The sequence below is a fragment of the Rhea pennata genome, chromosome 17, assembly GCF_028389875.1.
Source record: "Rhea pennata isolate bPtePen1 chromosome 17, bPtePen1.pri, whole genome shotgun sequence".
Classification (NCBI taxonomy): domain Eukaryota; kingdom Metazoa; phylum Chordata; class Aves; order Rheiformes; family Rheidae; genus Rhea; species Rhea pennata.
The window spans coordinates 2,308,867-2,335,929 of record NC_084679.1 but is presented as its reverse complement, the minus strand read 5'-3'; the positions used below and the strand labels follow the sequence as shown (position 1 = coordinate 2,335,929).

The 27,063-nt window shown below is 67.9% G+C and overlaps 2 protein-coding genes across 6 annotated transcripts; one reads left to right on the top strand and one right to left on the bottom strand.

The window, feature by feature from the left end:
• The first annotated feature begins 2,361 nt into the window (after positions 1–2,361).
• Positions 2,362–14,681, top strand: WSCD2 (WSC domain containing 2). The gene is made up of 8 exons (XM_062589799.1): positions 2,362–2,744; positions 6,041–6,155; positions 6,994–7,178; positions 7,695–7,816; positions 8,458–8,632; positions 9,288–9,452; positions 10,041–10,241; positions 14,255–14,681. The coding sequence occupies exons 1-8, from the start codon at positions 2,423–2,425 to the stop codon at positions 14,605–14,607; spliced, it is 1,638 nt and encodes a 545-aa protein (XP_062445783.1). The 5' UTR covers positions 2,362–2,422; the 3' UTR covers positions 14,608–14,681.
• A 1,192-nt stretch (positions 14,682–15,873) lies between these two features.
• CMKLR1 (chemerin chemokine-like receptor 1) lies at positions 15,874–24,294 on the bottom strand. Of its 5 annotated transcripts, none has more exons than XM_062589801.1 (4): positions 23,946–24,294; positions 20,485–20,626; positions 19,919–20,231; positions 15,874–19,651 (listed from the first exon to the last, which is right to left on the bottom strand). In XM_062589801.1, exon 4 carries the CDS (start codon positions 19,580–19,582, stop codon positions 18,497–18,499), a length of 1,086 nt encoding a protein of 361 aa, XP_062445785.1. In that variant the 5' UTR covers positions 19,583–19,651; positions 19,919–20,231; positions 20,485–20,626; positions 23,946–24,294; the 3' UTR covers positions 15,874–18,496. The 5 variants fall into 5 exon arrangements, with proteins under 5 accessions (XP_062445785.1, XP_062445786.1, XP_062445784.1 ...); XM_062589802.1 differs by lacking the exon at positions 23,946–24,294 and adding an exon at positions 23,101–23,264; XM_062589800.1 differs by lacking the exon at positions 23,946–24,294 and adding an exon at positions 21,802–21,903.
• Between the last annotated feature and the right edge of the window lie 2,769 nt (positions 24,295–27,063).

Below are 27,063 nucleotides of genomic sequence, written 5' to 3'. Positions count from 1 at the left end.
AGGGACTTGGTCCTTCACCAAACCGCGGGGCTTTGGCATGGCACCAGGTCCAGGGAGCACAGCGTGCCCTGGATCCTGCGCACCGTGCCCTGGATCCTGCACAGGATGCACTGGATATTGCACAGGATGCACTGCGTCCTGCACGCCGTGCCCTGGATCCTGCGCACCGTGCCCTGGATCCTGCACAGGATGCACTGGATATTGCACAGGATGCACTGCGTCCTGCGCACCGTGCCCTGGATCCTGCACAGGATGCACTGGATATTGCACAGGATGCACTGCGTCCTGCGCACCGTGCCCTGGATCCTGCACACCGTGCCCTGGATCCTGCACAGGATGCACTGGATATTGCACAGGATGCACTGCGTCCTGCGCACCGTGCCCTGGATCCTGCACAGGATATTTTGCACGCGATGCTCTGGACCCTGCACACCGTGCCTGGATCCTGCATGCCGTGCGCTGGATTTTGCACGCGATGCTCTGGACCCTGCACACCGTGCCCTGGATTTTGCGCACGGTGCCCTGGGTCCTGCACACGGTGCCCTGCGTCCTGCGCTCTGTTCACCGGTTTCTCCCAGGCAGATCATCTGGCTCCGTTTTGGACATTAGACTCCGTCCTGTCTTTCTGTGTTTTAAAGGCCTATTCTTCCTCTGTCTCTCTGATAAGAAATGCTAATGATGTGATGAAATTGGATAGTTGGGTCGCCTTCTCCTCCTAATGGAACTCTTGTGTTCGTTAATTTGCTGTTTTTAATGGGCTGATTGTTCTCCTGGGCTGGGGGAGCCGCGTGAGCGCTCGAGTGTGTTTTGCAGCGGTCAGATGTGAGGTGCTGCTTGAAGGCAGCTGAACCTTGTTGCTCAATAATTGCAGAGCAATTTGGAGACACGGCTCAAACGTATAATTTATCGGCGCTTCGTTCATCCTGGTCGCGAGCAGTTGCAGAGGCTCGGAAGAGCCCCGTGGGGACCGGGGGCCGCCGTGGCCGTGCCCTGGCTCCGCTCGGGGGAGGAGGGCAAACTCGAAAATTAAGGAGGGCTCGTTCCGCCCCGTGGTGAGGCAAAGGCGAAGGGGCTGCATCCTGCCGCGCTGGGCGCCGGGGCTCCCCGGGGCGGCCGGACCCCGCGGGTGCCGGGCAGCGTGTGGGACCGGGGTGCCCGGCCGGGGCGGCCCCGGCAGAGCCGGGCGCTGCCCTACGCGCCCTGGGAACCCCAATTAAAATCACGATGTATAATTCGTGCCATATGTTCCGCCAATATTTTTTATTTAATCAACCAAAGACAAACGGCGGAAACGTAGAGGCCATTAAACTAATGGCACTTTATCTTTCTGTTTATTTATTTTTTTCTCCTTCCCTAAAACAAGCCGAGCAAGCAGCCGAGCGCCCCTTCCCGGCGGCCGGGCTGCGTCTCCCGTGCCGGAGCCTCGCCGTTTCGGAAGGGAAATGGGGAAAAGCGGCACAAATTAGCCCCTGCCAAAAACACAGGGCGAGGCAGCCCGCAAGCGGCACACGCCGGGGGCAATGAGGGGTGGTGGGACGAAGGACGGAGGGAGAGGATGGGAGGGATGGAGGGGATGGAGGGGATGGGAGGGATGGAGGGGATGGAGAGGATGGGAGGGATGGAGAGGATGGAGGGGATGGAGGGATGGAGAGGATGGAGGGATGGAGGATGGAGGGATGGAGGGGATGGAGGGATGGAGGGGATGGAGGGGATGGAGGGATGGAGGATGGAGGGATGGAGGGGATGGAGAGGATGGGAGGGATGGAGGGATGGAGGGAGAGGAGAGCGGGTCCCTCCCAGCACAGGGGGCCGCCGCAGCCCGGGTCTGTCCGGCGGGCTGCTCGGTGTGGAGTCTCTGCTGGCTCGTAGCCGTCAGCTTGCCGGCTGCTTTTCTCCTCGCAGAGGTCCTCGGGGCGTCACGCTGCTTTAGCAGCCGTGCGGGCCCGGCGGGCGGCGGCACCTGCGCAGCCTCCCTTCCCCGGGAAAGTCGCTTCAGCGTCGCTTCGGCTCGCCGGGGCTTCGCCCTCCTGACGAGCCCCTCTCTCGCTGCCTTGCAGGTGGACGTCGGCCGGCGCGGGACGGCGCCGCGGGGCCCTCGCTGAGCCGGGCGACGGCGCCTCGGGACCCCCGCGCCCGCACGGCGCCGGGGAGCGAGGCGGGCGCCGGCGGCGCCGGGAGCGACGTCCTCGGCATGAGCCCTCGGCCGCCGGCGTGCCCGGGCCGCGCCGGCGGCGCCGCGCCGGGAGGAGGCTGAGCTGCAGCGACCGCCGCGCCGGCGGAGCGGGACGCGGGCGCCGCCAGCCCGCCGCCGCCAGAAGCCCCCGGGATTTTTGCAAGCGCCTTCGCCGCCCGCGGAGCGGGGAGAGGCCGGCGGAGCCCCGCTCGAGCGGCCCGGCGCTGCGCCGGGCGGCATGCGGGCGGCATGGCCAAGCCGCTGCTGAAGCTGCAGCGGTTTTTCCGGCGCAAACCCGTGCGCTTCTTCACGCTGCTGGCGCTCTACGCGGCGGCGGGCAGCCTGCTCTTCCTGCACGCCGGCGAGCCCCCCGAGCCGCCCGGCCCCGCGGCCGCCCTGCCGCCGCCGCCGCCGCCCGCCCGCGCCGGCCCCGCGGCCGCCCGGCGCGCCGCACCCTGGTTCAAAGGCGCCTCCAAGGAGGCGGCGGAGCGGAGGCGGCCGGGGGGCGCCGGCGGGGCGCAGGGCCGGCCGCTCGGCCCCCGGGCCGCCCGCGAGACGGAGGAGGACCGAGGTGAGGCTCGTGCCGCGCCGTGCCGCGCCGCGCCGCCTTCCCTCCCTCCCTGCGTGCTGATCTTTTTCCACCTTCTTTTTTTTTCCAATTTCGCTTGCTCTGCCTGCACAGGGTTCTTTTTTTGGGGGGGGGGGGGTTCAGGCTCTGCCCAGCGCTCTCGAGCCCGAGGGAGGCTCGGGTGGCTCTTGGCGGGGCGACGCTCCCGCCGGAGCCGCGCCGCTTCCTCCCCTTGTTAAAGGGGGGAGACGATTCCCTGCGGCGTTTGAGGGAAGCCGAGAGCGAGCCGGCGGCCGGGGGGGCCGGGGGGCCGCTCCGGCACCGCCTGTGCGCCGCTGGCTTGGTGCCGGTCGGCGCTGGGAGCGTCTTGCCCCGGTTAGCAACCGGAGCTGCTTCTCTGTCGGAAGAGAAAGGTGTTGGGGGACTTTAGCTTGCCGCCCGGGACGCACGGCCCCGCGTTCGCAGCGTGCTCCAGACGCCCCCCTTGCCCCGCGAGAGCAGCCCACGTCGCTCCGGTCACACCGGGCCGCGCGTCCTCCCGTGCGTTTCCCCCTTCGCTGCTCCCTCCCTTGCTCTCCGTGCAGCTCCCGAGCTCTTCCCGCAGCCTTCCTAATAAGCTGCAGCACCTGCGTGTCCGGAGCAGGGGGGGGGGGAGGGCGCAGCTGGAGGGCTCCTGGGTGTCAGGGGCACAGCTGGAGGGGTTATGGTGTGGAGGGCACAGCTGGAGGGCTCCTGGGTGCCAGGGGCACAGCTGGAGGGGTTATGGTGTGGAGGGCGCAGCTGGAGGGCTCCTGGGTGCCAGGGGCACAGCGGGAGGGGTGTTTGGTGTGGAGGGTGCAGCTGGAGGGCTCCTGGGTGCCAGGGGCACAGCTGGAGGGGTTATGGTGTGGAGGGCGCAGCTGGAGGGCTCCTGGGTGCCAGGGGCACAGCTGGAGGGGTTATGGTGTGGAGGGCACAGCTGGAGGGGTTATGGTGTGGAGGGTGCAGCTGGAGGGCTCCTGGGTGCCAGGGGCACAGCTGGAGGGGTTATGGTGTGGAGGGCGCAGCTGGAGGGCTCCTGGGTGTCAGGGGCACAGCTGGAGGGGTTATGGTGTGGAGGGCACAGCTGGAGGGCTCCTGGGTGCCAGGGGCACAGCTGGAGGGGTTATGGTGTGGAGGGCACAGCTGGAGGGCTCCTGGGTGCCAGGGGCACAGCTGGAGGGGTTATGGTGTGGAGGGCGCAGCTGGAGGGCTCCTGGGTGCCAGGGGCACAGCTGGAGGGGTTATGGTGTGGAGGGCGCAGCTGGAGGGCTCCTGGGTGCCAGGGGCACAGCTGGAGGGGTTATGGTGTGGAGGGCACAGCTGGAGGGCTCCTGGGTGCCAGGGGCACAGCTGGAGGGGTTATGGTGTGGAGGGCACAGCTGGAGGGCTCCTGGGTACCAGGGGCACAGCTGGAGGGGTTATGGTGTGGAGGGCGCAGCTGGAGGGCTCCTGGGTGCCAGGGGCACAGCTGGAGGGGTTATGGTGTGGAGGGCGCAGCTGGAGGGCTCCTGGGTGCCAGGGGCACAGCTGGAGGGGTTATGGTGTGGAGGGCGCAGCTGGAGGGCTCCTGGGTGCCAGGGGCACAGCGGGAGGGGTGTTTGGTGTGGAGGGCGCAGCTGGAGGGCTCCTGGGTGCCAGGGGCACAGCTGGAGGGGTTATGGTGTGGAGGGCACAGCTGGAGGGCTCCTGGGTACCAGGGGCACAGCTGGAGGGGTTATGGTGTGGAGGGCGCAGCTGGAGGGCTCCTGGGTGCCAGGGGCACAGCTGGAGGGGTTATGGTGTGGAGGGCGCAGCTGGAGGGCTCCTGGGTGCCAGGGGCACAGCTGGAGGGGTTATGGTGTGGAGGGTGCAGCTGGAGGGCTCCTGGGTGCCAGGGGCACAGCTGGAGGGGTTATGGTGTGGAGGGCACAGCTGTAGGGCTCCTGGGTGCCAGGGGCACAGCTGGAGGGGTTATGGTGTGGAGGGTGCAGCTGGAGGGCTCCTGGGTGCCAGGGGCACAGCTGGAGGGGTTATGGTGTGGAGGGCGCAGCTGGAGGGCTCCTGGGTGTCAGGGGCACAGCTGGAGGGGTTATGGTGTGGAGGGCACAGCTGGAGGGCTCCTGGGTGTCAGGGGCACAGCTGGAGGGGTTATGGTGTGGAGGGTGCAGCTGGAGGGCTCCTGGGTGTCAGGGGCACAGCTGGAGGGGTTATGGTGTGGAGGGCACAGCTGGAGGGCTCCTGGGTGTCAGGGGCACAGCTGGAGGGGTTATGGTGTGGAGGGCACAGCTGGAGGGCTCCTGGGTGTCAGGGGCACAGCTGGAGGGGTTATGGTGTGGAGGGTGCAGCTGGAGGGCTCCTGGGTGCCAGGGGCACAGCTGGAGGGGTTATGGTGTGGAGGGCACAGCTGGAGGGCTCCTGGGTGCCAGGGGCACAGCTGGAGGGGTTATGGTGTGGAGGGCGCAGCTGGAGGGCTCCTGGGTGCCAGGGGCACAGCTGGAGGGGTTATGGTGTGGAGGGTGCAGCTGGAGGGCTCCTGGGTGTCAGGGGCACAGCTGGAGGCGTTATGGTGTGGAGGGCACAGCTGGAGGGCTCCTGGGTGCCAGAGGCACAGCTGGAGGGGTTATGGTGTGGAGGGCGCAGCTGGAGGGCTCCTGGGTGCCAGGGGCACAGCTGGAGGGGTTATGGTGTGGAGGGCGCAGCTGGAGGCCTCCTGGGTGTCAGGGGCACAGCTGGAGGGGTTATGGTGTGGAGGGCGCAGCTGGAGGGCTCCTGGGTGCCAGGGGCACAGCTGGAGGGGTTATGGTGTGGAGGGCGCAGCTGGAGGCCTCCTGGGTGTCAGGGGCACAGCTGGAGGGGTTATGGTGTGGAGGGCGCAGCGGGAGGGCTCCTGGGTGCTGTGAACCGCCCTGCCCGGCTCTGTGGGGCCCTGCTCCAGGGGCCCCGCACGGGCTCCAGACGCTCCCTTCGTGTCCCCACGTGGGGCTCGCGGCGGCGGGACGTTGGCAGGGACCCGCGCGGCGGGGGCGGCGCAGGCTGCGGCGGGGGCTCAGCCCGGCGCCCGCCCGCATCCCCCATCGCCCTGCGTCCTGACCGGACGTGTGAACGTCTCCTCCTCCTCCTCCTCCTCCTCCTCCTCCTCCCTCCCCAGCATTTGCCTTTGGCGGTGAGAAGCAGCATCACAAGTGGGAAAAAAAATCAAAATCAAAAAAAAAAAAAAATATCAAAGAAGAGGCAAATTGCGCCAGAGGCCGGGGGCTGGCGAGAGCTGCCGCTTACCCCCGTCTCCCTTCTCCTCTCAGCGAAGTACATCGGCTGCTACGTGGACAGCACGCGCCGGCGGACGCTCCGCGGCGTCTCCTTCTTCGACTACAAGAAGATGACAGTCTTCCGTTGCCAGGACAACTGTGCCGAGCGGTAGGGCACCCCGGCGCGCGCCGCGGCCGCGCTCCCCGCCGCCAGCGCCGGCACCGCTGCCCCTCGCCCGCCCTTCCCATTAGATTTATGCAATTTAGATTTATGCAAGATTTATGCCGGCTGTTTCCCCCCCGGCCCCGATCCTTTGCCCGGTTTTTCCAGCCAGCTGGTTTTCAGCGAGGTGACCTGCAGCCCGGCCGGGGTTGCAGTTGCGCCTCGTGCCCTGGTGCAGATGCTTTCCAGGGAGATCTGGGCACAAGCTGCATCATGGGGTGCCCCCCTTCCTCCCCCCCCCCAAAAAAATTAAACCTGGCTCCCCCTGAGCTTCTCCGCTGCAGCGGCGGCTGCAGCGTGCCCGCGAGCACCTGGAGCGGCGTGCCCGTCCCGGAGCGGCATGCCCGTCCCGGGGCGGCGTGCCCGTCCCAGGGCAGCGTGCCCGCGAGCACCTGGAGTGGCGTGCCCGTCCCGGAGTGGCATGCCTGTCCCGGGGCAGCGTGCCCGTCCCGGGTCGGCATGCCCGTCCCGGAGCGGTGTGCCCGTCCCGGGGCAGCGTGCCCGCGAGCACCCGGAGCGGCGTGCCCGTCCCGGGGCGGCGTGCCCGTCCCTCCAGGGCGTTTGCTGCCGAGGTTTGCTCCTGTGCTCCGCGGTATTTTAGAGGGAGCGCCGTGGGCAGGAGCGGGAGTGCCCAGGGGCCGAGCGGGCTTGCTGCCTCGAAGCCGCGCTGGAGCGGAGCCCGTGCGTCCCGCGGTGCCGGCGCCAGCGGCCGAGCGCAGCTCGCTGCCGGTAGCGCCGCAGTCCTGCCCCGCACACCCGCCCCAGGCAGCACCTCTGCCCGCAGGGGCTACCTGTACGCGGGGCTGGAGTTCGGCGCCGAGTGCTACTGCGGCCACAAGATCCAGGCCGCGAACGTGAGCGAGGCCGAGTGCAGCATGGAGTGCAAGGGTGAGCGCGGCAACATGTGCGGCGGCGCGAACCGCCTCTCCATCTACCGCCTGGAGCTGGCCCAGGAGTCCGTCCGCAGGTGTAAGTGCGCGGGGGGCTGTGCGCTGCATTGCACGTTGCACGCTGCGTATTGCACGTTGCGCATGCTGCATTGCACGTTGCACGCTGTATTGCACGTTGCACACTGTGTATTGCACGTTGCACGCTGCATTGCCCGTTACGCACTGCCGCTGTGCGTTGCACACCGTCACGGTACACTGCCCGCTGCCGTTGCACGCTGTCAGTGCAGCTCTCGGCTGGCAGATTAACGAATCCCCGAGTGACCCTGCTGACAAACCGCAGCCGCTCCGGCTCCGCTGCCGGGGGGCCGCAGGAGCGGATGCGAAGGTGCCTCAGGTGCCTGGTTCCTGCCTGGCGGCCTGGGGAAAAGACGCGGACGGTTCAGCGCTGGGCGCGATACGGCCGAGGCTCTCGCTCTGCCCTCGAGCCTGGTTTCATCTGCCGGGAGCCCTGCAGGCAGCGAGGCTGCGCGGCCGCGGGCTGCGTGCCGTGGGGAGCGGTGCCGCTCGGCGCCCGCTCAGCGCCTCTCGCCCGCAGACGGCAGCGCGATATTCCGGGGCTGCTTCCGCCGGCCGGACAACGTCTCCGTCGCGCTGCCCGCCAGCCAGACGATGCTCAACATGTCCGTGGACAAGTGCGTCGACTTCTGCACCGAGAAGGTACCGGGGGTGCGCGGGGGGGGCAAAGGCGGGGCGAGCTGCCGTGGCCGAGCGCAGGGGAGCGCCGCGCCACGAGCCCCCCCCGCGCCCCGCGCGCGCGTCCGACCGGCAAGGGGAGAGCCGCGCCGGCTGAGTTGGGATCCCGCGCAGCGCGGGAACTGTCCGCGTCCCAGCTGCACCCGCGCGGATCTGCAGCCGCTGGCGTGCTGGGAGGCCCCGGGACCCCCCCGTGCTCGGGTGCCCGCGGCTTCGACCGCGCTGGCTGCTCGTGTCCTTGCAACCGGGCGGGTTTTCCCAGCCGGATGCCAGCAGGGCCGCGGGCAGCGCCGCCCTCGGCGGGGCCGTTTGCTGCCTGCCGTCGCGCTCCAGCCCTGCGTGAAGGAGGTTTCCCCCTCCGCGCCGGCCGTAAACGCTTTTCCTGGGATAATCGGCAACGCCGTCGCAACGGATGGGGCAGGGAAAAGCTCCTCTGCTTTCCACGGCGTGCAGCCCCCGGCAGCGCTGGCAGCTCTCTGAGCAGCCAGATTTTTACCCTCCTGCCAAAGGCCCCTAACGGCACTGCTGGTCCCTGCTGGGGGTGCTGGGTGCCGCCCGGGTCGGTGCGCGGCAGCCCCATGCCCACGCCGGTGCTCTCGCCGCAGGAGTACCCGCTGTCGGCGCTGGCCGGGACCTCGTGCCACTGCGGCTTCCCCACGAGGCTCTTCACCCTGCACGAGCGCGAGGATGAGCAGCTCTGCGCCCAGCGCTGCGCCGGCGAGGAGTACGAGAGCTGCGGCACCGCCGACTACTTCCTCGTCTACCAGACCCAGGTGCAAGGTGAGGGCGGCGCGGCACAGCGTGGGGCGGCACAGCACGGTGCGGCACGGCACAGTGCAGTGTGGCACGGCATGGTGCGGCATGGCACGGCACGGCGTGGGGTGGCACGGCGCGGTGCAGTGCGGCACAGCACGGTGCAATGTGACACAGTGCAATGTGGCACGGCATGGTGTGGCATGGCATGGCACGGCATGGGGTGGCACAGCACGGTGCAGTGTGGCACAGCACGGTGCAGTGCGGCACAGTGCAATGTGGCACGGCATGGTGCGGCATGGCACGGCACGGCGTGGGGTGGCACGGCGCGATGCAGCACACACAGCGCAGCACGGTGTGGTGCAGCGCACACGGCGCAGCACGGCACGGCACGGTACAGTGTGGCACGGTGCAACGCGGCGCGGTGCAGCGTGGCGCGGTGCAGTGCGGCACGGCACAGTGCAGTGCGGTGCGGTGCAGCACGGCACGGTGCAGCGTGACGCGGTGCAGCGCGGCATGGCGCGGTGCGGCGCGGCGCAGCACGGCACGGCACGGTGCAGTGTGGCATGGTGCAGCACGGCACAGCATGGTGCAGTGCGGTGCGGTGCAGCACGGCACGGCGCGGTGCAGCGCGGCTGAGGCCGGCTTCAGGCTGAGCGCCGGCCCCCGCTCCTCCCCGCAGACAACCGCTGCATGGACCGCAGGTTCCTGCCGGCCCGCTCGCGGCGCGCCGTGGCGCTCGCCAGCTTCCCCGGCGCCGGCAACACGTGGGCCCGGCACCTCATCGAGCTCGCCACCGGCTTCTACACCGGCAGCTACTACTTCGACGGCTCCCTCTACAACAAGGGTGCGCGGCCGCGCGGGAGAGGCGCCCGGCGCGGCTCCGGCCCGCCCAGCCCCGGGGCGTTTTGCTTTTTTTGTTGTTTTTTCCGCCGCAGAAAGCCTGGCGGCTCCCCGGGGCGGGCCCGGGGGGGGGGGGGATCCAGGCAGCTACCGGCTTAGCCGGCGTCTCGCCGCGCTGCGCGGCAGCGCCGCGGAAAGCCAATTACACGCCGCTAATTGCTGTAATACATCTCCTTACGCCTTATCTCCCGCCCGGGCTCGGCGCCGGCGCCCGGGGAGCCGCCGCGCCGCGGGCCGAGCCCCTTCCCGCGGATTAGGGTTTTTTTTTTTTCTTTTTTTCTTTTCTTTCCCCCCCTTCTCCGACTAAAGCGCGGCCCGCGCGAGGGTTGTTTGACCTCGGAGGCCCTCGGCGGGAGCCGGGCTTCGGGGGGGGGGGGGGGCCGAGCCGCTCCTGGAGCCGGGCCGCGCGCGGTGGGTTGTTCCCACGCGGAAGCGGGACGCAAGGACCGTGTCGAGCGCGAGGCGCTCCGCCGCGGCCGCGTTTCGCGGGCTGACGTCTCCCCGCGCGGCTCCCTTGCTTTGCGCGGCGCAGGGTTCAAGGGCGAGCGGGACCACTGGCGGAGCGGGCGGACGATCTGCGTCAAAACGCACGAGAGCGGCCGGAGGGAGATCGAGTCCTTCGACGCCGCCATCCTGCTCGTCCGCAACCCCTACAAGGCGCTCATGGCCGAGTTCAACCGCAAGTACGGCGGGCACGTCGGCTTCGCCTCCCACGCGCACTGGAAGGGCAGAGGTAGGCGCCCGGCCCCGGCCGCTGCTCTTCCGCGACGTCGCCCCGGGCTCTCCGGGCCATACGCGCTTTAGCAGCGTAATTAGCTTTCGGGGTAATTGTCGGGTTAATCAACCGTCGGAGCAACTTGCCCGGAGCAAGGGGGATTTTTTTTTTTTTTTTTATTTAATTTCTTACTGCCATCGCTTGAGGATTTTGACCTCGTGGTTGGGGTCTGCGGGGGGAGCCGGGGCGCAGCGGCGGCCGGGGAGGGCCGGCCCCCGTCCTCTGCCTGCGGCCGTGCCTCCGGGAGGCCGAGGCTGAAGGCTCCGTAAAATCGGTATTTTTGTTCCGTGACATTAATTTTATGATATCCCTGGAGTGGTTCCAAAGCAAAGTTTTATGTGATATGATTACACAAGGTGAATTGTCCTGTATCTGTTTAATGAAACAGATACTGTGTTTAATGATTCTTTGGGGAATTAAATACAGTTAAGCTATTAATCAGGCATTGGTTTCTCAAGGAGGACCCGGCAAAGAAGCAGATACCCGGAGCTTTTATGCGTCATAAGATTCACGTATATTCCACTTCCAGGAGAGCCATTGCTTGTTATTGATGTTTCATTATCCTTTTATCACCTGATTTTTATGTGAGGATCAATTAGCTGGGAACCTCGGGGATAATTGAAAGGTTTCAGTAGGGAGCTCAAGTAGGCGCCCTAGGAATCTGCTGGCAAACACATCTCGCGCGGGGGGGCCGTTAATCTCCCAGCCGAGAGCCGTGCTGACAGCGTGCAGCGGCAGTGCGCGGTGCCCCGTGATGGTGCGCAGTGCCCAGGGTGCAATAACGGCGTGCAGCGGCAGTGCGCGGTGCCCCGTGATGGTGCGCAGTGCCCAGTGTGCAATAACGGCGTGCAGCGGCAGTGCGCGGTGCCCCGTGATGGTGCGCAGTGCCCAGGGTGCAATAACGGCGTGCAGCGGCAGTGCGCGGTGCCCCGTGATGGTGCGCAGTGCGCAGTGGCAGCGTGCAATAACAGCGTGCAGCGTGCAGCGGCAGTGCGCGGTGCCCCGTGATGGTGCGCAGTGCACAGTGGCAGCGTGCAATAACAGCGTGCAGTGGCAGTGCGCAGTGCCCCGTGATGGTGCGCAGTGCGCAGTGGCAGTGTGTGATAGCGGCGTGCAGCGTGCAGCGGCAGTGCGCGGTGCCCCGTGATGGTGCACAGTGCGCAGTGGCAGCGTGCGATAGCGGCGTGCAGCGTGCAGCGGCAGTGCGCAGTGCGCCGTGATGGTGCGCAGTGCACAGTGGCAGCGTGCGATAGCGGCGTGCGGCGTGCAGCGGCAGTGCGCGGTGCCCCGTGATGGTGCGCAGTGCGCAGTGGCAGCGTGCAATAACGGCGTGCAGCGGCAGTGCGCAGTGCCCCGTGATGGTGCGCAGTGCGCAGTGGCAGTGTGCGATAGCGGCGTGCAGCGTGCAGCGGCAGTGCGCGGTGCCCCGTGATGGTGCGCAGTGCGCAGTGGCAGCGTGCAATAACGGCGTGCAGCGGCAGTGCGCGGTGCCCCGTGATGGTGCACAGTGCGCAGTGGCAGCGTGCAATAACGGCGTGCAGCGGCAGTGCGCAGTGCCCCGTGATGGTGCGCAGTGCGCAGTGGCAGTGTGCGATAGCGGCGTGCAGCGTGCAGCGGCAGTGCGCGGTGCCCCGTGATGGTGCACAGTGCGCAGTGGCAGCGTGCGATAGCGGCGTGCAGCGTGCAGCGGCAGTGCGCGGTGCCCCGTGATGGTGCGCAGTGCGCAGTGGCAGCGTGCAATAACAGCGTGCAGCGTGCAGCGGCAGTGCGCGGTGCCCCGTGATGGTGCGCAGTGCACAGTGGCAGCGTGCAATAACAGCGTGCAGTGGCAGTGCGCAGTGCCCCGTGATGGTGCGCAGTGCGCAGTGGCAGTGTGTGATAGCGGCGTGCAGCGTGCAGCGGCAGTGCGCGGTGCCCCGTGATGGTGCACAGTGCGCAGTGGCAGCGTGCGATAGCGGCGTGCAGCGTGCAGCGGCAGTGCGCAGTGCGCCGTGATGGTGCGCAGTGCACAGTGGCAGCGTGCGATAGCGGCGTGCGGCGTGCAGCGGCAGTGCGCGGTGCCCCGTGATGGTGCGCAGTGCGCAGTGGCAGCGTGCAATAACGGCGTGCAGCGGCAGTGCGCAGTGCCCCGTGATGGTGCGCAGTGCGCAGTGGCAGTGTGCGATAGCGGCGTGCAGCGTGCAGCGGCAGTGCGCGGTGCCCCGTGATGGTGCGCAGTGCGCAGTGGCAGCGTGCAATAACGGCGTGCAGCGGCAGTGCGCGGTGCCCCGTGATGGTGCACAGTGCGCAGTGGCAGCGTGCAATAACGGCGTGCAGCGGCAGTGCGCAGTGCCCCGTGATGGTGCGCAGTGCGCAGTGGCAGTGTGCGATAGCGGCGTGCAGCGTGCAGCGGCAGTGCGCGGTGCCCCGTGATGGTGCGCAGTGCGCAGTGGCAGCGTGCGATAGCGGCGTGCAGCGTGCAGCGGCAGTGCGCGGTGCCCCGTGATGGTGCACAGTGCGCAGTGGCAGCGTGCGATAGCGGCGTGCAGCGTGCAGCGGCAGTGCGCAGTGCCCCGTGATGGTGCGCAGTGCGCAGTGGCAGCGTGCGATAGCGGCGTGCAGCGTGCAGCGGCAGTGCGCGGTGCCCCGTGATGGTGCGCAGTGCGCAGTGGCAGCGTGCAATAACAGCGTGCAGCGTGCAGCGGCAGTGCGCGGTGCCCCGTGATGGTGCGCAGTGCCCAGGGTGCAATAACGGCGTGCAGCGGCAGTGCACGGTGCCCCGTGATGGTGCGCAGTGCGCAGTGGCAGCGTGCAATAACAGCGTGCAGCGGCAGTGCGCGGTGCCCCGTGATGGTGCGCAGTGCGCAGTGGCAGTGTGCGATAGCGGCGTGCAGCGTGCAGCGGCAGTGCGCGGTGCCCCGTGATGGTGCACAGTGCGCAGTGGCAGCGTGCAATAACGGCGTGCAGCGTGCAGCGGCAGTGCGCGGTGCCCCGTGATGGCGCGCAGTGCGCAGTGGCAGTGTGCGATAGCGGCGTGCAGCGTGCAGCGGCAGTGCGCAGTGCCCCGTGATGGTGCGCAGTGCACAGTGGCAGCGTGCAATGACAGCGTGCAGTGTGCAGCGGCAGTGCGCGGTGCCCCGTGATGGTGCGCAGTGCGCAGTGGCAGCGTGCGATAACGGCGTGCAGCGTGCAGCGGCAGTGCGCGGTGCCCCGTGATGGTGCGCAGTGCGCAGTGGCAGCGTGCGATAGCGGCGTGCAGCGTGCAGCGGCAGTGCGCGGTGCCCCGTGATGGTGCGCAGTGCGCAGTGGCAGTGTGCGATAGCGGCGTGCAGCGTGCAGCGGCAGTGCGCGGTGCCCCGTGATGGTGCACAGTGCGCAGTGGCAGCGTGCAATAACGGCGTGCAGCGGCAGTGCGCGGTGCCCCGTGATGGTGCGCAGTGCGCAGTGGCAGTGTGCGATAGCGGCGTGCAGCGTGCAGCGGCAGTGCGCGGTGCCCCGTGATGGTGCGCAGTGCGCAGTGGCAGTGTGCGATAGCGGCGTGCAGCGTGCAGCGGCAGTGCGCGGTGCCCCGTGATGGTGCACAGTGCGCAGTGGCAGCGTGCAATAACGGCGTGCAGCGGCAGTGCGCGGTGCCCCGTGATGGTGCGCAGTGCGCAGTGGCAGCGTGCGATAGTGGCGTGCAGCGTGCAGCGGCAGTGCGCGGTGCCCCGTGATGGTGCGCAGTGCGCAGTGGCAGTGTGCGATAGCGGCGTGCAGCGTGCAGCGTGAGAGTGCAGCGCGCCACAGCAACGTGCCTTGAGAAACCTGGGGAAAAAAAAAAAACCAGCAGAGTTGGCCGGCGCCGGTGGCTCTGCGGTCGCGCTCAGCCCAGCACGCCCCACCCCGGGAAAGGCGCCGCGGGGGCGAGGGGCCGGGGCGGCCGGGGCTGCGGGGGGCTGCGGGGGGCCGCGGGGCCGGGGCCGGCTGCTCACGGGGCGCCGTGCCTCTTGCAGAGTGGCCGGAGTTCGTGCGGACCTACGCGCCGTGGTGGGCCGCCCACACGCTGGACTGGCTGCGCTTCGGCAGGAACGTGCTCGTGGTGCACTTCGAGGACCTCAAGCGGGACCTCTTCGTGCAGCTCAAGCGCATGGTGGGGCTGCTGGGCATCGCCGCCCTCGAGGACCGGCTGCTCTGCGTCGAGGGCCAGAAGGACGGCAACTTCAAGCGCTCCGGCCTGCGGAAGCTGGAGTTCGACCCCTACACGCCCGAGATGCGCGCGGCCATCGGCGGCTACATCAAGACGGTGGACGCGGCGCTGAAGCTGCGCAACCTGTCCGGGGTCCCGGACGACTACTACCCGAGGTGACGGCGGCGCCGGGGGCACGCTCGCGCCCCGGCCCGGGGCCGGGGGGTGGGGGGGGGGGGCTCGCTCCCGCGCCGTTGCCCCGCTGCTGCTCTTCGCCGTGCTCGATTCCCTGCGTGCGCGCGGGCGGGAGGAGCCGGCGCCTCCGCAGAGCCCCCCCCCCCCCCCCCGTGCACGGCGCTGCACGGAGTGGGCGGGGGGGTCCCCGGACCCCCCCCCAGGGGGGCGAGCGGGGGCAAACCTCGGCGCCGGGGCACCGAGAGCGTCCCTCCTGCCGCCGCTTCGGGGGGCAGACCCCCCCCCACCACCTCCCTCCAACCCGCTGATCACCCCCCTGCCGTCGCCTCCCCCCCCCCCCTTCCCGGCGCTCAGCCCCGGCACGCGCGGCGCCCACGGGGCTTAGGGAGCCGCTCCCGAGCATGAGCTTCCCGGGCCCATCGCCCGGGTGCCGGAGCCTCCCCGCGCCCCGTGCGCCGCCAGCCCCCCCCCGGCCGCGGGTCCCCTTCGGCTGTCGGTGCGAAAGCCTCAGAGCGCGCGCAGCCCGCGGCGCTGGGCGGCCGAGACCTGGCTTTTACCGCGCGGGCTTGCTGGAAACACATGCACGGTTTGGGGGGGGGTGAGGTCTATATTCGAGGAGAGAGATGAAAACTCCGCGGAGAAAAGGAGAATTTAAATAAAAGTATATTTTTGTACCGCGCGTGAGGCGGTGCCGGCGCCCGGCGGGCCGTGCCGGGGCTCCCGCGGGGCCGGGCGCCGCGGCGGTGCCGGGGGCTGCCGGAGCCCGGGGCAGCGCCGACGGTGGTTTCGGTGGAGCCGCCACAACGTTTGAGCTCTTCCTGTGCCGCCGGGGGAGCCGGCGGCCGCTCGGCGGGTTCGCCGCCTCGCCCGGCGCGGCGTGCCCGGCCCGGCGTCGCGCTTTCCGCGCCGCAGCGGCTCGCCGGCGTTCGTTGCTTCGCTCTTTGCCGCTCGCCCCCTCGGCTGCCGTGTCCGAAATGCTTTTCCGCTCGCGTTGCGTTTGCAGCAATAACCCCGGACGCCGGCGCGATTTGCTCCGGCAGGTCTCCGCCGGGGACCAGCGTCCCTGCAGCCCCCCCACCCCGGGAACAACAGCTGGGGGGGGGGGGGGCGCCAGGCCGGGCGTCCGTCTGTCCGTCCAGCCGGGACGCGTGCGCACATCCGCCTCCCCGCTCCCGCGGCCCCGGCCTCCGGGGCGTTCCCGGGAACAGCGGCAAACGTATGGGAGATGAGCGCTGTAAATCTGAGCAGCAGTAACGTTCATCCCCGACGAAAGAAACATGTTTATTTATCGTTTTTACTATTTTCCATAAAATTTACGGTTGACAATCTGCCTGAATGCGGCGGAGATAATTTAAATGTGGCTCCAACCAGCCTGGCATCGATGGAAGAGAAATAATAAAATATTTATTCTTTTTTTTTTCTTAAATCTAATTCCAAATAAAGGGCATGATTTGTCGGAGAAGCAAAGCGCAGCTTTATTTCAGGGCTGTGACAGCTAATTGAAAAAGGAGAGTCATTAAGGCCGGCAGTGTCCCACAGAAAGGATGTTTTGTATATTCTGGAGCAGTTTCCCGAACACTCAGGTGAGATGAAACCCAGCCCAGTAGCTCCCGGGCTCTGGCAAACGGTTCACAGTGACCAGCGAAGCGACTGCAGCAGGTCTGGGCTGCGTGGTGGGAAAACAGGGCCAATTAACGGGGCTTCGGTGTGCTGAGGGGCCGGGAGAGCTGGGGTGGCCAGGGCTGGGGTCCTGGGGTCCTGGGGACATGCTCCTGGGCTGGAGGTCATGGGCCCAGAGCTGGGGACACAGTCCTGGGGCCGGAGGTCATGGTCCCAGAGCTGAGGGACATGGTCCCAAGGCTGAGGGATGTGGTCCTGGGGCTGGAGGTCATGGTCCCGGAGCTGAGGACATGGTCCCAAGGCTGAGGGATGTGGTCCTGGGGCCGGAGGTCATGGTCCCAGGGCCGGAGGTCATGGTCCTGGAGCTGAAGACATGGTCCCAAGGCTGAGGGATGTGGTCCTGAGGCCAAAGATCATGGTCCTGGAGCTAAGGACATGGTCTCAGGGCTGAGGGATGTGGTCCTGGGGCCAAAGGTCATGGTCCTGGAGCTGAGGACATGGTCTCAAGGCTGAGGGATGTGGTCCTGGGGCCGGAGGTCATGGTCCTGGAGCTGAGGACATGGTCTCAAGGCTGAGGGATGTGGTCCTGGGGCCGGAGGTCATGGTCCTGGAGCTGAGGTCATGGTCCTGGAGCTAAGGACATGGTCCTGGGGCTGAGGATGAAGTCCCGGTGCTGGGGACATGGTCTTGGGGACAGGATCCCAGGGCTGGAGCACTCAGTCCCAGGTCTGGGAGACATGGCCCCATGGCCGGGGACAAGGTCCCAGCTCCCAACACTGCTGCCTGTCCCCCCCCCGCCCCAGCCAGCCCCGCGCTGCCCCAGAACCGAGACCCCCAAGGCGGGGGGCCTTGGCCAAGCCGAGGCAGCAGCGGATCAGTCCGGACACAGCGGGCGCCCGAGCTCGTGCTGAGCGCCGACCCTCGCGGGAAAGGCGGGGGTCCCGCTCGGCCCCGCGCCGCCCCCCGTCCTCCCTGCCGCTCCTTTCGGGGCGCCGCGGAGTGCTGCCGAGCCCTGCGGGTGCCGGGGCACGGAGGGGCCTCTTGGCACGGAGAACAGGTTTTGCATTAAATAGGCAAACAGCTCCACAGACGAACTCAACGATTAGGTTTCCAAAGCCGTCATTATAACGATGATTTAACCCAAAATCGGACCGAGCCGAGCCGGCGCTTCTCGGACAGCCGGCTGCAGTAATGACAGACGGGCTGCCGAAATGCAGCCACGAAAACGAGCCTGGCACGGCCCCGCTCCCGCACTGCCCCCGGGGGGTCGCGCCCCTCCGTCGCCCCGCGGATTTGCACCCTCGGCTTCCCGCTCAACAGACCGCTGTTTCCTTACGGGAGCGACTCCGCACCGGAGCCGCGGAGGACGGAGGAGGCCCCGCAGGCGCGGGAGGAGAGCCGCGCACGGGGCGCCGGAGCCCTGCGCAGCCCCGCTCCGGGCAAGGCGCTTGCTAGGACCACGCGCCGTCCCGGGAGCACCGGCATCCCTGGAGCAGTTTTGCTCAGCGGGTCGGGATCCGGCGGGGCCAGGACCGTGTTTCTCCCCAGGCAGCTGCTTTGGCTGGAATTACCGGTTTTCTTCTGCGGAAGCAGCTAATTGTTGGGCTTTTCCACCCAGCACGTGCCCAGGTACGGTAAGTCCAGCGGGAGCCTGCTCCTGCCACGCACGGCCCCGTCCCTGCCCCCAGCTCCCTCTTCCAAGGCTTCCTCCATCGCCACCGTCCTCGGGCCGGCGGCAGCGGGGCGCGGGCTGCGGGGGCCCGGGCTGCGCCCGCGGGTGCTCCCCGCCCCGCGCTACGGAGAGCGGCACCCGAGGGGCGGCAGTCACCAACCCGCTATGAATTCCCCCGGCTCGGCGCGGGTGAACGCGCGCGCTGTCCACGGCCTCGCCCGCACGCCTCCGGAAGCTGAAGGAGCGCCCGCACCGCGGGACACGGGCCGGACGGTGCACAGGGTACCGAGGGATGTCCGGAAACGTTTCCTTGACCGGCTGGAGCGCGCTGGGACAGCTCGGCGCAACCCCCTTGGCAGTCGCAAAGAAAAGCTGCGGGCGGCTGTTTTCTCCGCCCCACAAAGCGGCGGCGGTCTCCAACCTGTGCCAGCCCCCAGGCAGCGAAGCCAAAGCCCGCGCTGCAGGAGAGCGGCGGAGCCGCCCTCCCCGCGCGGTGGCCGTGGCCAGGGGGGCCACCACTTTAGCAGTGGGCACGGGCAACACCGGAGGACCGTGACTCCGCCGCGAGCGTTCAGGTTGCGTTTACAGTACCGTCGTCTCCTTCTCCGTCATTGAAGACATCTTGGAGAAGCTCCTGTGAACAATGCTGGAGTGGCCCGTCTCCTCGCTGAGGGCGTTCACCAGTCTGGAAAAGATGGCGACCTTGAACTTCTTGAAGTCCTGGCCCATGAAGACATAGAGGACGGGGTTCATGCAGCTGTTGGAGGCCGCGAGGGCCGTGGTTATAGGAATGCCGATCTCAAACACGGAGAACGGGACTGTGTGGGGCTCTGTTTCCAGGAGATTCAGCAGGTGGTAGGGGCTCCAGCAAAGGAAGAAGGTGACTATAATGGTGACGATGATCTTAAAGGGCTTTTTGGATTTGGCAAGGCGGTTTCGTCGTAGGTTGAAGACGATGGCGATGTAGCAGAAGGTGATGATGGTTATGGGAAGGATGTACCCGGCGAGGAACCTCGTGATGGTCACTGTTCTGTGTCTTGCTAGCGCCAGAGGTAGATAAGACTTATTGCTGGACAGGGAGAAGTTGCTAAAACAAATCACGGAGCTGGAGGCTTGGGCCGTGTCTCGGAAGATGAGAGAAGGGCAGCTCATAACGATGCCGATGGTCCAGATAATCAAGCAAACTAAATACGCTAGGTTGGTGGATCGATGGTTTTGAGACCAGACAGGAAAGACCACTGACACGTAGCGATCGAAACTGATGGTGGTGAGCAGAAGGACGCTGGTGTACATGTTGAGGATGAGAAGGAAGGAGTTTAACTTGCACATGATTTTCCCAAAGATCCAGTGGTACCTCATAGCAGTGTAAGCAATATTTATGGGCAGGAAGATGTTGAAGAGGAAGTCAGCGACAGCCAGGTTGAGAAACCAGATGGCATTGACCGACTTCTTCATCTTTAGAGTTATGATTGCAATGACGAGGCCATTCCCTAGTAACCCCAACACACAGGACACGCTGTAGATGACAACGGAGAGGATCCTGGCAATGTCTTTTCCATCGTGGGATGGGTTTGTCTTCAAGCTGTCTAACTCGTCATAGGTATAATCTGTATCATCATTATAGTTATGAATATATTCAGAGTAATCAGAAAAATTCTGCAGGCCCATGATCTGTAGGCAGTTCGCAGTCTTCTGGGTACTGGGGTCTCTGAGCGATGATGCTTCTGCTTGTCTCTGCTGTGCCAACACACAAAGTCACATCAGGCAACACAGACGCTGGGGGAGCACCACAGTCTGCTCCAGCGGAGGGAGCCCCGAAAAAGCCACGCGGGCACAGCAGGGCCCGGGAGGAGCCAGCTCGGTACGCGGAGCTAACAGCGGCGCCCGCGCTCCGCGTGGCGCCCTGCAAGCACGGCTAAAACCCACGGCGGGTGCCGGGCGCGCAGAGAACCAGGGCACCTCCGCGCCCGGCCGGTGCTCCCGGCATACCCGCGGCTGTCGTACCTGCTGAGCGAGCGAGCTGGGAGCCGGGCAGGGAACGCAGCCGGGGACACGGGCACTGACGTCAGCTCCGAAACGACCGTGGGGCAGGTTCCCAGGCGCCGCGGTGGCTTTTTGCCACCTGCTGTGGTTTGTGCGCGGTGGATGCTGGCGGGAAGCTTGCAACCGCCCCGGGGAAGAGGCTGTTCCCACGGCTCCTCTGCTAGGAGTCGCTTAGGATTTACAGCCCTCTTACCGAGGCAGAAATCAGGTCTCTGAACCACAGGACGTGATTCAGAGTCGTCTGTCATTACCAGGATGCGGTTGTAGCCTCATCCTGCAAAACAGGCTTATTACTCACCTACCTCCAGGGAAAAAAAATTAGGATTATGCTCATTAATAGCTCATTAATAGCTTTGAGATCTTCCCATCGCTGCGCGTTATGGCCCTTCTCTTCTACCTCCTGGGCACTTAGCGAACTGCATGCTTCGCAGGAGATCCTGCGCGCGGCTAAGCACGCAGCCCCGCGGGTGCCGGGCCGGGCTCAGCGCGGAGCCGGCGCTAGCGTGAACGCCGGGGTGAAATCTCACCTGCTCTCCTGTGTTGGGGCGTGTTTTCAGCTCTGCTCCCGGCGGCCCCGCAGCGCGGCTTTACCCGGGCGCTCAGCAGCTGGGAACCTTGGAAGAGCCGGAGGAAGAGCAGGCGGTTCAGCGTCCCGAGGCAGCTCCTTCCCTAGGGAAGCGCGTTAAGGGAGGGAACAGATCAGCGGGGCAAAGCGAGCAGCAGCCGCCGCGATTTAACCCCGCGCCGCGGGGCCGGGGCGGTGTTTTGAGACACAGAGAGCAAGCGCCGCGTTGCAGCATCCCCTATGCCCTCGCTCTGCCCGGCCTTTCCCGGCACCTCCCGAGCCCCCGGGAGCCTCCGGCCCTGGGAAAGGCACCTGCGGTGCCAGTGGGAAACCCTGGCAGAGAAACCCTCCCGCTGCTGGTTTTCAGCCTTGCGGCATCGGTCTTCCCGCACCGCCCAGCCCACGGCGCACGCAACGAGCTGGAAAAGGCCCTCGGGCGCCAGCACCGGCGCGTGCGCCCGAGGAACCCCCGACGCAGCCGACAGTAACGGTACTGCAGATGATTAAACCCAGAAACACGCGTGCGGTGCCCGGGATCTCGCGCAGTTCTTCCTCCGATTAATTTTAAAACGCGCAGGGCGCCTATTTTTAATTGTGATTAAACTCCCCGGGGCGCCGGCGCCCCTGCAGCGAGCGCCCTCTCGTCTCCCGCGGCGCAGGTCCCGGGCACCGTCCTTCCCTGCCGGCTCAGGGCTCGTCCTCCCCGCCGTCCCCGTTGGAGACCCCGCGGAGGAGGGACGTCGCCCGCTCCGGGGAATCTCCTCCGGCTCCAGCGGGGACTGAAACGCGCCGTCAGCGCGCGGCCCTCCCGCCCGCGGGAGCCACGGGAGGGCAGCAAGAAAGAGCCAGGGTCGGAGCGAGCAGCTCTCGGGACCCAGCTCCGGGGCGCTGCCGGTTTAGCCAGCCGGTTAACGGCTCCGCGGTGCCCGGATCCCTGGGGAGCGCGGGAAGCGCCCCCCCGCCCGGCACGGCTCCGCGCTCCGGCGGGAACCGCGCGGCGGCTCACGGAGCTCGTTTGCCCCCGCCGGGCACCGTGCGACGCGCGCGGGTCGCTCCCGGGCACTGCGCAACCCCACGTCCCTCCGGGTCGCGGTCAGAGCCCCCGGCCCCAGAGGGGAAACTGAGGCAGCAGGTGCAGCCCGGAGACCGGCGGCACGACGAAGGAGACGTCCCGGACTCGCGGCCCCCCCCAGCATCCCGCTCGGCCGCGCCGGACCCCCAAAAAGCTGCCCGAGGTGGCCCGAGGCAAGGCAGCAGCGTGGGGCAGCCCGAGCCCTACCTGCGCCCCCGGCGCCGGGCTGCGTCCCGGGAGTGCCGGCGCCGTTCCCAGCCCCGCGGCTCCCTCCTCGCCCGGCCTCCCCGCAGCCCCTCGTCCTCAGCCCGCGCGAGCAGGGCAGAAGAAAGAAATAACTGGAAAAAGCAGCCTTAAAAAGAGCCCGCTTTGCCCAGGGTGGGACAGAATAACAGCGTGAGTCAGTGTTTGTCTGGGCAGCGGCGGCCGCGGCGGCGGGGCGCCCCGGGCTCCGCGAGCCGCCCGGGCTCGCCTCCAAGCGCGCCTCGGGCAGAGCTCCTCCCGGGCGAAGCCGCCGCGGAGCCGAGCGGGGCAGCGCGGGCTCGGCCCTGCTCCCCCGTTCGCGCGCCAGGTTAGCGCTGGAGAAGGGGAGTTTGTACCTACAAGGCAAAGATTTTCTTTAAAAGGGCAGTTTATGTTTCTGCATCGCTTAAAATGACTTGAGCTGCTTCCGAGATGATAAAAATTCTTTTATCTCCTATTCTTTTTGCTTTATAGCGGTTGCTATTAATTTTAGGCTCTCTTGGCATTTTGCAGGCAATAAAAAGGCCAATAAAACTCCTTTTTTTTCTGCAAACGGCGCATCTCCGAGATCCTCCTCTCCCGGCAGCCGGCACGGTGCGCTCCGGGAGAGGGCTGGAGCGCCGCCCGCTCCGCCCCGCGTCAACCGCTCGGGACTTCGAGGATGCAAAGGGGAGCAGAAGCGAGGGAAGGAAACGGGTCCGGCGAGAGCGGGGGCCGAGCGCGGCAGCGGCAGCGTTTCCTCCGGGCGGAAAGCTCCCCCGGCTTTGCCCCGGGAAGGCTGCGGCGGCGGGACGCAGCCCACGGGACGCAGCCCGCGGAGCCCTCGCGCGCTCCCGGCCCGACGGCACCGCCGCCCCCCGGCGCCCCGGCGAGCCCCCGGCGGTCCTGCCCCGCCGCCAGCTGCTCCGGGCGCGGAGGGGCCGGCGGGAGCCGCGCGGGGCGGCACGGAGGAAGCCAAAGCTGAGAAAACAGGAATCGGACCCGCGACGCGAGCCCCGTCTTTGCACAACGAGATGCGTTACAAAATCGCCCGAAGGTCGAATCACGAGGAAACTTGCTGACGAGCCGCGTTTGGTGGGAGCCGGGCGCGGAGAAAGGAGAAGAGGCCGCGGCGCGGCGGGGGGGGCGCCGAGGCGGGCGGCCGGGGCGCTCGCGGGGGCTCGGCGGGTGCCGGGGCGGCCCCGGCCTCGACGCGCCGGCTCGCTCCCGCCTCCCCCCCCCTCCGCCCCCCGTTCCCACCCTTCCCGCAGGGAAAAAAAATACCTGCCGCCTCGCGGGGTCCCGTGCCTCCGCCCGGAGCCCCCCACGCGCCGCGAGGGACCGCGCCGGGGAGGAAGAGGAGCGGCTCGGCGCGGGAGGAAGGTGGAGGCAAAGGCGCTCTGCCTCCCCGCAGCCCCCGGTGCCCAGGGCGCGCGGCGCCGCTGCTCCCGGCTGTTTTTAAGGGCGAGGGGAGGGGGAAGGCGTCCCGGGAGCATCGCCGGGGCTCTCTTGGCAGCGCTTTGCTCCGCCAGCGACAGCTGGGAGAGGGCGTAACGCCGCGAGCCGGGAAAGCTGGCCGCGAGCCGCCGGCCGGGCGCTTCCCGCGGCGGCCCCGGGCGAGCGCCGCGGCGGCCCCGCTCCGCCGCAGCCCCCTCTCCCACCGCCCCCGGCTCCTTCCAAGACGTTGACTCACTTCCCCTCCCGAAGTCTGGCTCGCACACGCCGCTCCCGCCGTTGCCGGGCTGTTTTCCCCGGCGGCTTTTACGGCCGTCGGGAGCTAGCAGCTGCATCCAAGCATCCCGCTGCCCGGCTCGCGGGGCGCCCGGCCTCCGCGCCCGGGGGAGCAACCCCCAAGGACAGCGCCGAGGGGCACACCGCCGGCACCCGCAGCCCGGCTCAGGGGACCCTCCCGGCGCCGAGCGCAGCGCGCGCCCCGGCGCCGCCGGGCCGGGCTCGGGCGCAAAGGCCACGCTGGGGCTGCTGAGGGCCTTTCCCTTCTCAGGAAAAGGGAAAAGGGCGGCGGCAAGCTCGGGAAGCAGGAATCGCGCCCCGGAGCCGCGCGCACCCGTGCCGGCGCTCCCCGTGCCGCGGCCCCGGCCAGCACCCGGCGAGCTCCCGCATTTACTCACGGGCGGCGCGCGGAGCCTGCTGCAGAGGCGGCCCCGGTCCTGGTCCCGGTCCCGGTCCCGGCAGACCTGCAGCCGCCCGCCGGGCTTCCGCAGCAGCCTTCGAGGAAGGCGACGGGCCCCCCCAGGCAGCCCGGGAGCCACGTCAGCAAAGGGGAAAGAGAGAAACGCAAGCTCGCCTTGTCGCCTTCAGCTCATCCCTCGCCGAGGGAACTTTCTCCGTGATTCATCGCCGCTTCCTCCTGCCTCCCGCGGAGCGACAGCCCCGGCGCGGCCCGAGCCGCCGGGCCCCGGAGCAGCTCCCGGGCGCGGGAGACGGCGCCCGACGGCCGCTTCACGCCGGCGAACGGCCGCGCCGGCACCGAGCTGATCCAGCAGCCGCTGCAGCTAATCTGCGTCCCGCCCTGCCGGGCGGGAGCCGGAGCGCGGAGTCCGGTGGGGAGGGAGCAGGGAGCACCCACGGGCCCCGCCTGGGTCCACCGCGGCAAAGAAAGGAGGAGCCGGCGCGGCTCAGGAACGAGCCTGCTGCCTCCAGCTCGCAGCCGTCGCCGAGCTGACGCGGCTCGTTTATCCCCTGCATAACCGCAACGCCGGGGCCTGGGTCCGTCCGGGCGCCGTGGCTCCACGCTCTCGGGGACAAGGGCGGCACCGCGGCCCGGCCGCGCTTCGATCGGGCTCCGAGAGGCTCCGCGAAGCCCTGACGCGGCTCCGCCGGCCGCCCCGTTTCCCACGGGCCGGACACGGGAGCGCCGCGTCGCGACCCGCTGCGCTACCGCCCCGCGCTCCACGCGCGCGGGGGAAGAGCGCTGCAAAGAGCGAACGCCCGCGCACAGGATGTCGGGGAGACTGGCCGCGCTGCAGCTTCACCGACTTCACACAACCGCCGAAAAAACAGCTCCAACCTTATGTAACCCGCCGCTTATAAATAGCAAGCGAACGAGGAAGCCGAGCGGGCCCCCGAGCCCCGTCCGCGCTCCGAGGGCGCTGCCAAACCCGCTGCAGCCCCAGGCGCTGCAAACCGCGCCGCTGGCCGCAGCCTCCCCGGCGTGGCAGCGCGCGGCGGGAGCTGGCGGGGATCTGCTGCCAGCGAGACCGGCCGCAGCGCCGGCGCTGCAACCCGCGGGGGCTCCGCGCAGGACGCGGGGCTCCGCCGCGGCACGGCGGGAGAAGCCCGGCGGAGCGCGGACGCCGGGTGCTTGCTAACGTCTACCGGCCTCCCGCGAAGCCCGAGGGGCTCCAAGGCGCAGGAGGCGCCACGACACCCAAATACAGACTCTCCTCCAAAAGCATTTGCCTCCAGGAGAAGCTGCACGTTTCCCCGAGAAAGGGGGTCAGCGCTCCCGGGGTTTCACTGCTGCCTCCCCGAGCCCGGGAGTGGGAGCAAGGACGGGACGGAGCAGCTCCAGCGCGGAGGAGCCGCGCGGGGGGCCGGCCGCGGAGAGCCCGCGGCGCTCGCTGCGCGCGCTGCTTCTCTCCCCCGCGAGACGCGCAGCAGGTTAGGGTTAATGAGACCCAAATCCGTCTGACCCTTTCCTCAGGCGCCGATCACACGTGTAATTAGCGGTTGATCCCGTTTGCCCGGCTACCCATCCCGGCACGAAGCAGGCTCCCCAGGAGTCGGCGCTCCGGCGGAGGCTCCAGCTGGTTCCGGGGCTCCCTGGGAGCGAAGCGCCGGCTGAGCACGTCTCCCCCGGAGCGGGGGCAGCTCCTCTCGGCAAGGCGGCGGAGACTCGTCCCGGCAATGGCGCCGGGGCCGCGACGGCAGCGGAAAGCAGCCCCTCCGCGGCCGGCTCTGCGGATCCCTGCGGCACGCGCCGACGGAGCATCTGTGCAGCCTCCTGTCTCTAAGCCAAGCGCTCTAGAGGCGGCTTTGGTACCCCGCCGAGCCTCCCGCCCGGGTACGGGACATCCTGGTTTTAGGCAGACGGGCAGGTACAGGAGAGGGATCAAAGCAAAAGCAGCAGAAATAAGAGCACGAGGATCACGTTGCATCCAAGCATCTCAGCAGGGCCCCGCGCTAGATCGACTCTGCCGCCCCGCAGATCACAGCGTGCGCCTCGAGGCTGGGAGCGGGACGCTGGGCACCAGCGGGAAGATTTCAGCAGATTTCACGCTAGCACATGTCCCCACCGCCCCTTGTGAACATAATTTTCCCTGTCCGTGCTAGACACTATTTGTCCCCCCCCACCCCCCCGGGGCTCGGGACGCTGCTGCAGCTCCCGCTGGAGCGACGGGGCTTCGCGGCCGAGATGAGGAGCGGGAGCGGAAACGGCCGCGCTGCCTCGTGCCCACGCCGGAGCCCCGGTGCCCGCCTGGGAGCGATTAGCGGCGCCGGTTCCCATCCCCGGGGAGCATTTCCCGGCCAGATCCGCCCGCTCCCGCCTACACCGCCGGCATCCGCCGAGGAGGCCAATTAGTCCGATAACGAGCGCGGCATCAAAACAGCAGCTGGGCTCATCCGAGCTCCACCGCTGGGGCTCCGGTAGGGCTGAACCGTGCACGACCCTCGTCCGGGTTTCTTGTAAGCTGGGCTCGGCCCTACGCTCCTGCAGCTCGACTCGGGAGTCAGCTCAGAGGGTTTGGGGGGTTCACCCACCCTTCAGGACCGCGGCTGCCCCAGCGCCGGCTCGCGCGCTCGGCTCCCCGCGGCAAAGGCGCCGCGCTGCTTTCGCGTGCCGGGCGCGCGCCGCTCCCGGCCGCCCACCGCCCAGCGGGATCTGGTGCGCCTCCGGCATCCGTCCGGATCCGCGTTTGCCCCTCCTGTGCCAACGTTGTGGGCACTGCCATTTTTTAGGCATTCAAGTATCAACCGTCTCTGCGATCAGTGACATGTTCGCTAACCCTTTAGCGAGGGGTCACAAAACCAAAGCGGCATCGTGGGGTCGGATGTTCGTGGACAGCCCTGTGATTCCCACGCTCAGCTGCCAGCCCAGACAGCAGGTTTCCCGCAGGTGGGCTCCAGCCTCCGTGCAGCGCGGTGGGGGGTCCAGGACCGACAGCGGCAATACCGGACACCGCCCTGGCGCTGGGACAAGGAGGGAAGGTCCCATGGACCTTCATCTCTGACAACGAGCACATGGTCTGGGGCAAGGCACTGCCAACAGCATCTGCCCCACCAAGA

Bases quoted from the DNA above. Each gene is read 5' to 3' on its own strand.
- WSCD2 (XM_062589799.1), top strand. From the start codon at position 2,423: ATGGCCAAGCCGCTGCTGAAGCTGCAGCGGTTTTTCCGGCGCAAACCC. The intron at 8,633-9,287 runs GTGAGGGCGGCG...TCCTCCCCGCAG, and splicing joins CTACCAGACCCAGGTGCAAG to ACAACCGCTGCATGGACCGC. The intron at 10,242-14,254 runs GTAGGCGCCCGG...TGCCTCTTGCAG, and splicing joins CGCGCACTGGAAGGGCAGAG to AGTGGCCGGAGTTCGTGCGG.
- CMKLR1 (XM_062589801.1), bottom strand. From the start codon at position 19,582: ATGGGCCTGCAGAATTTTTCTGATTACTCTGAATATATTCATAACTAT.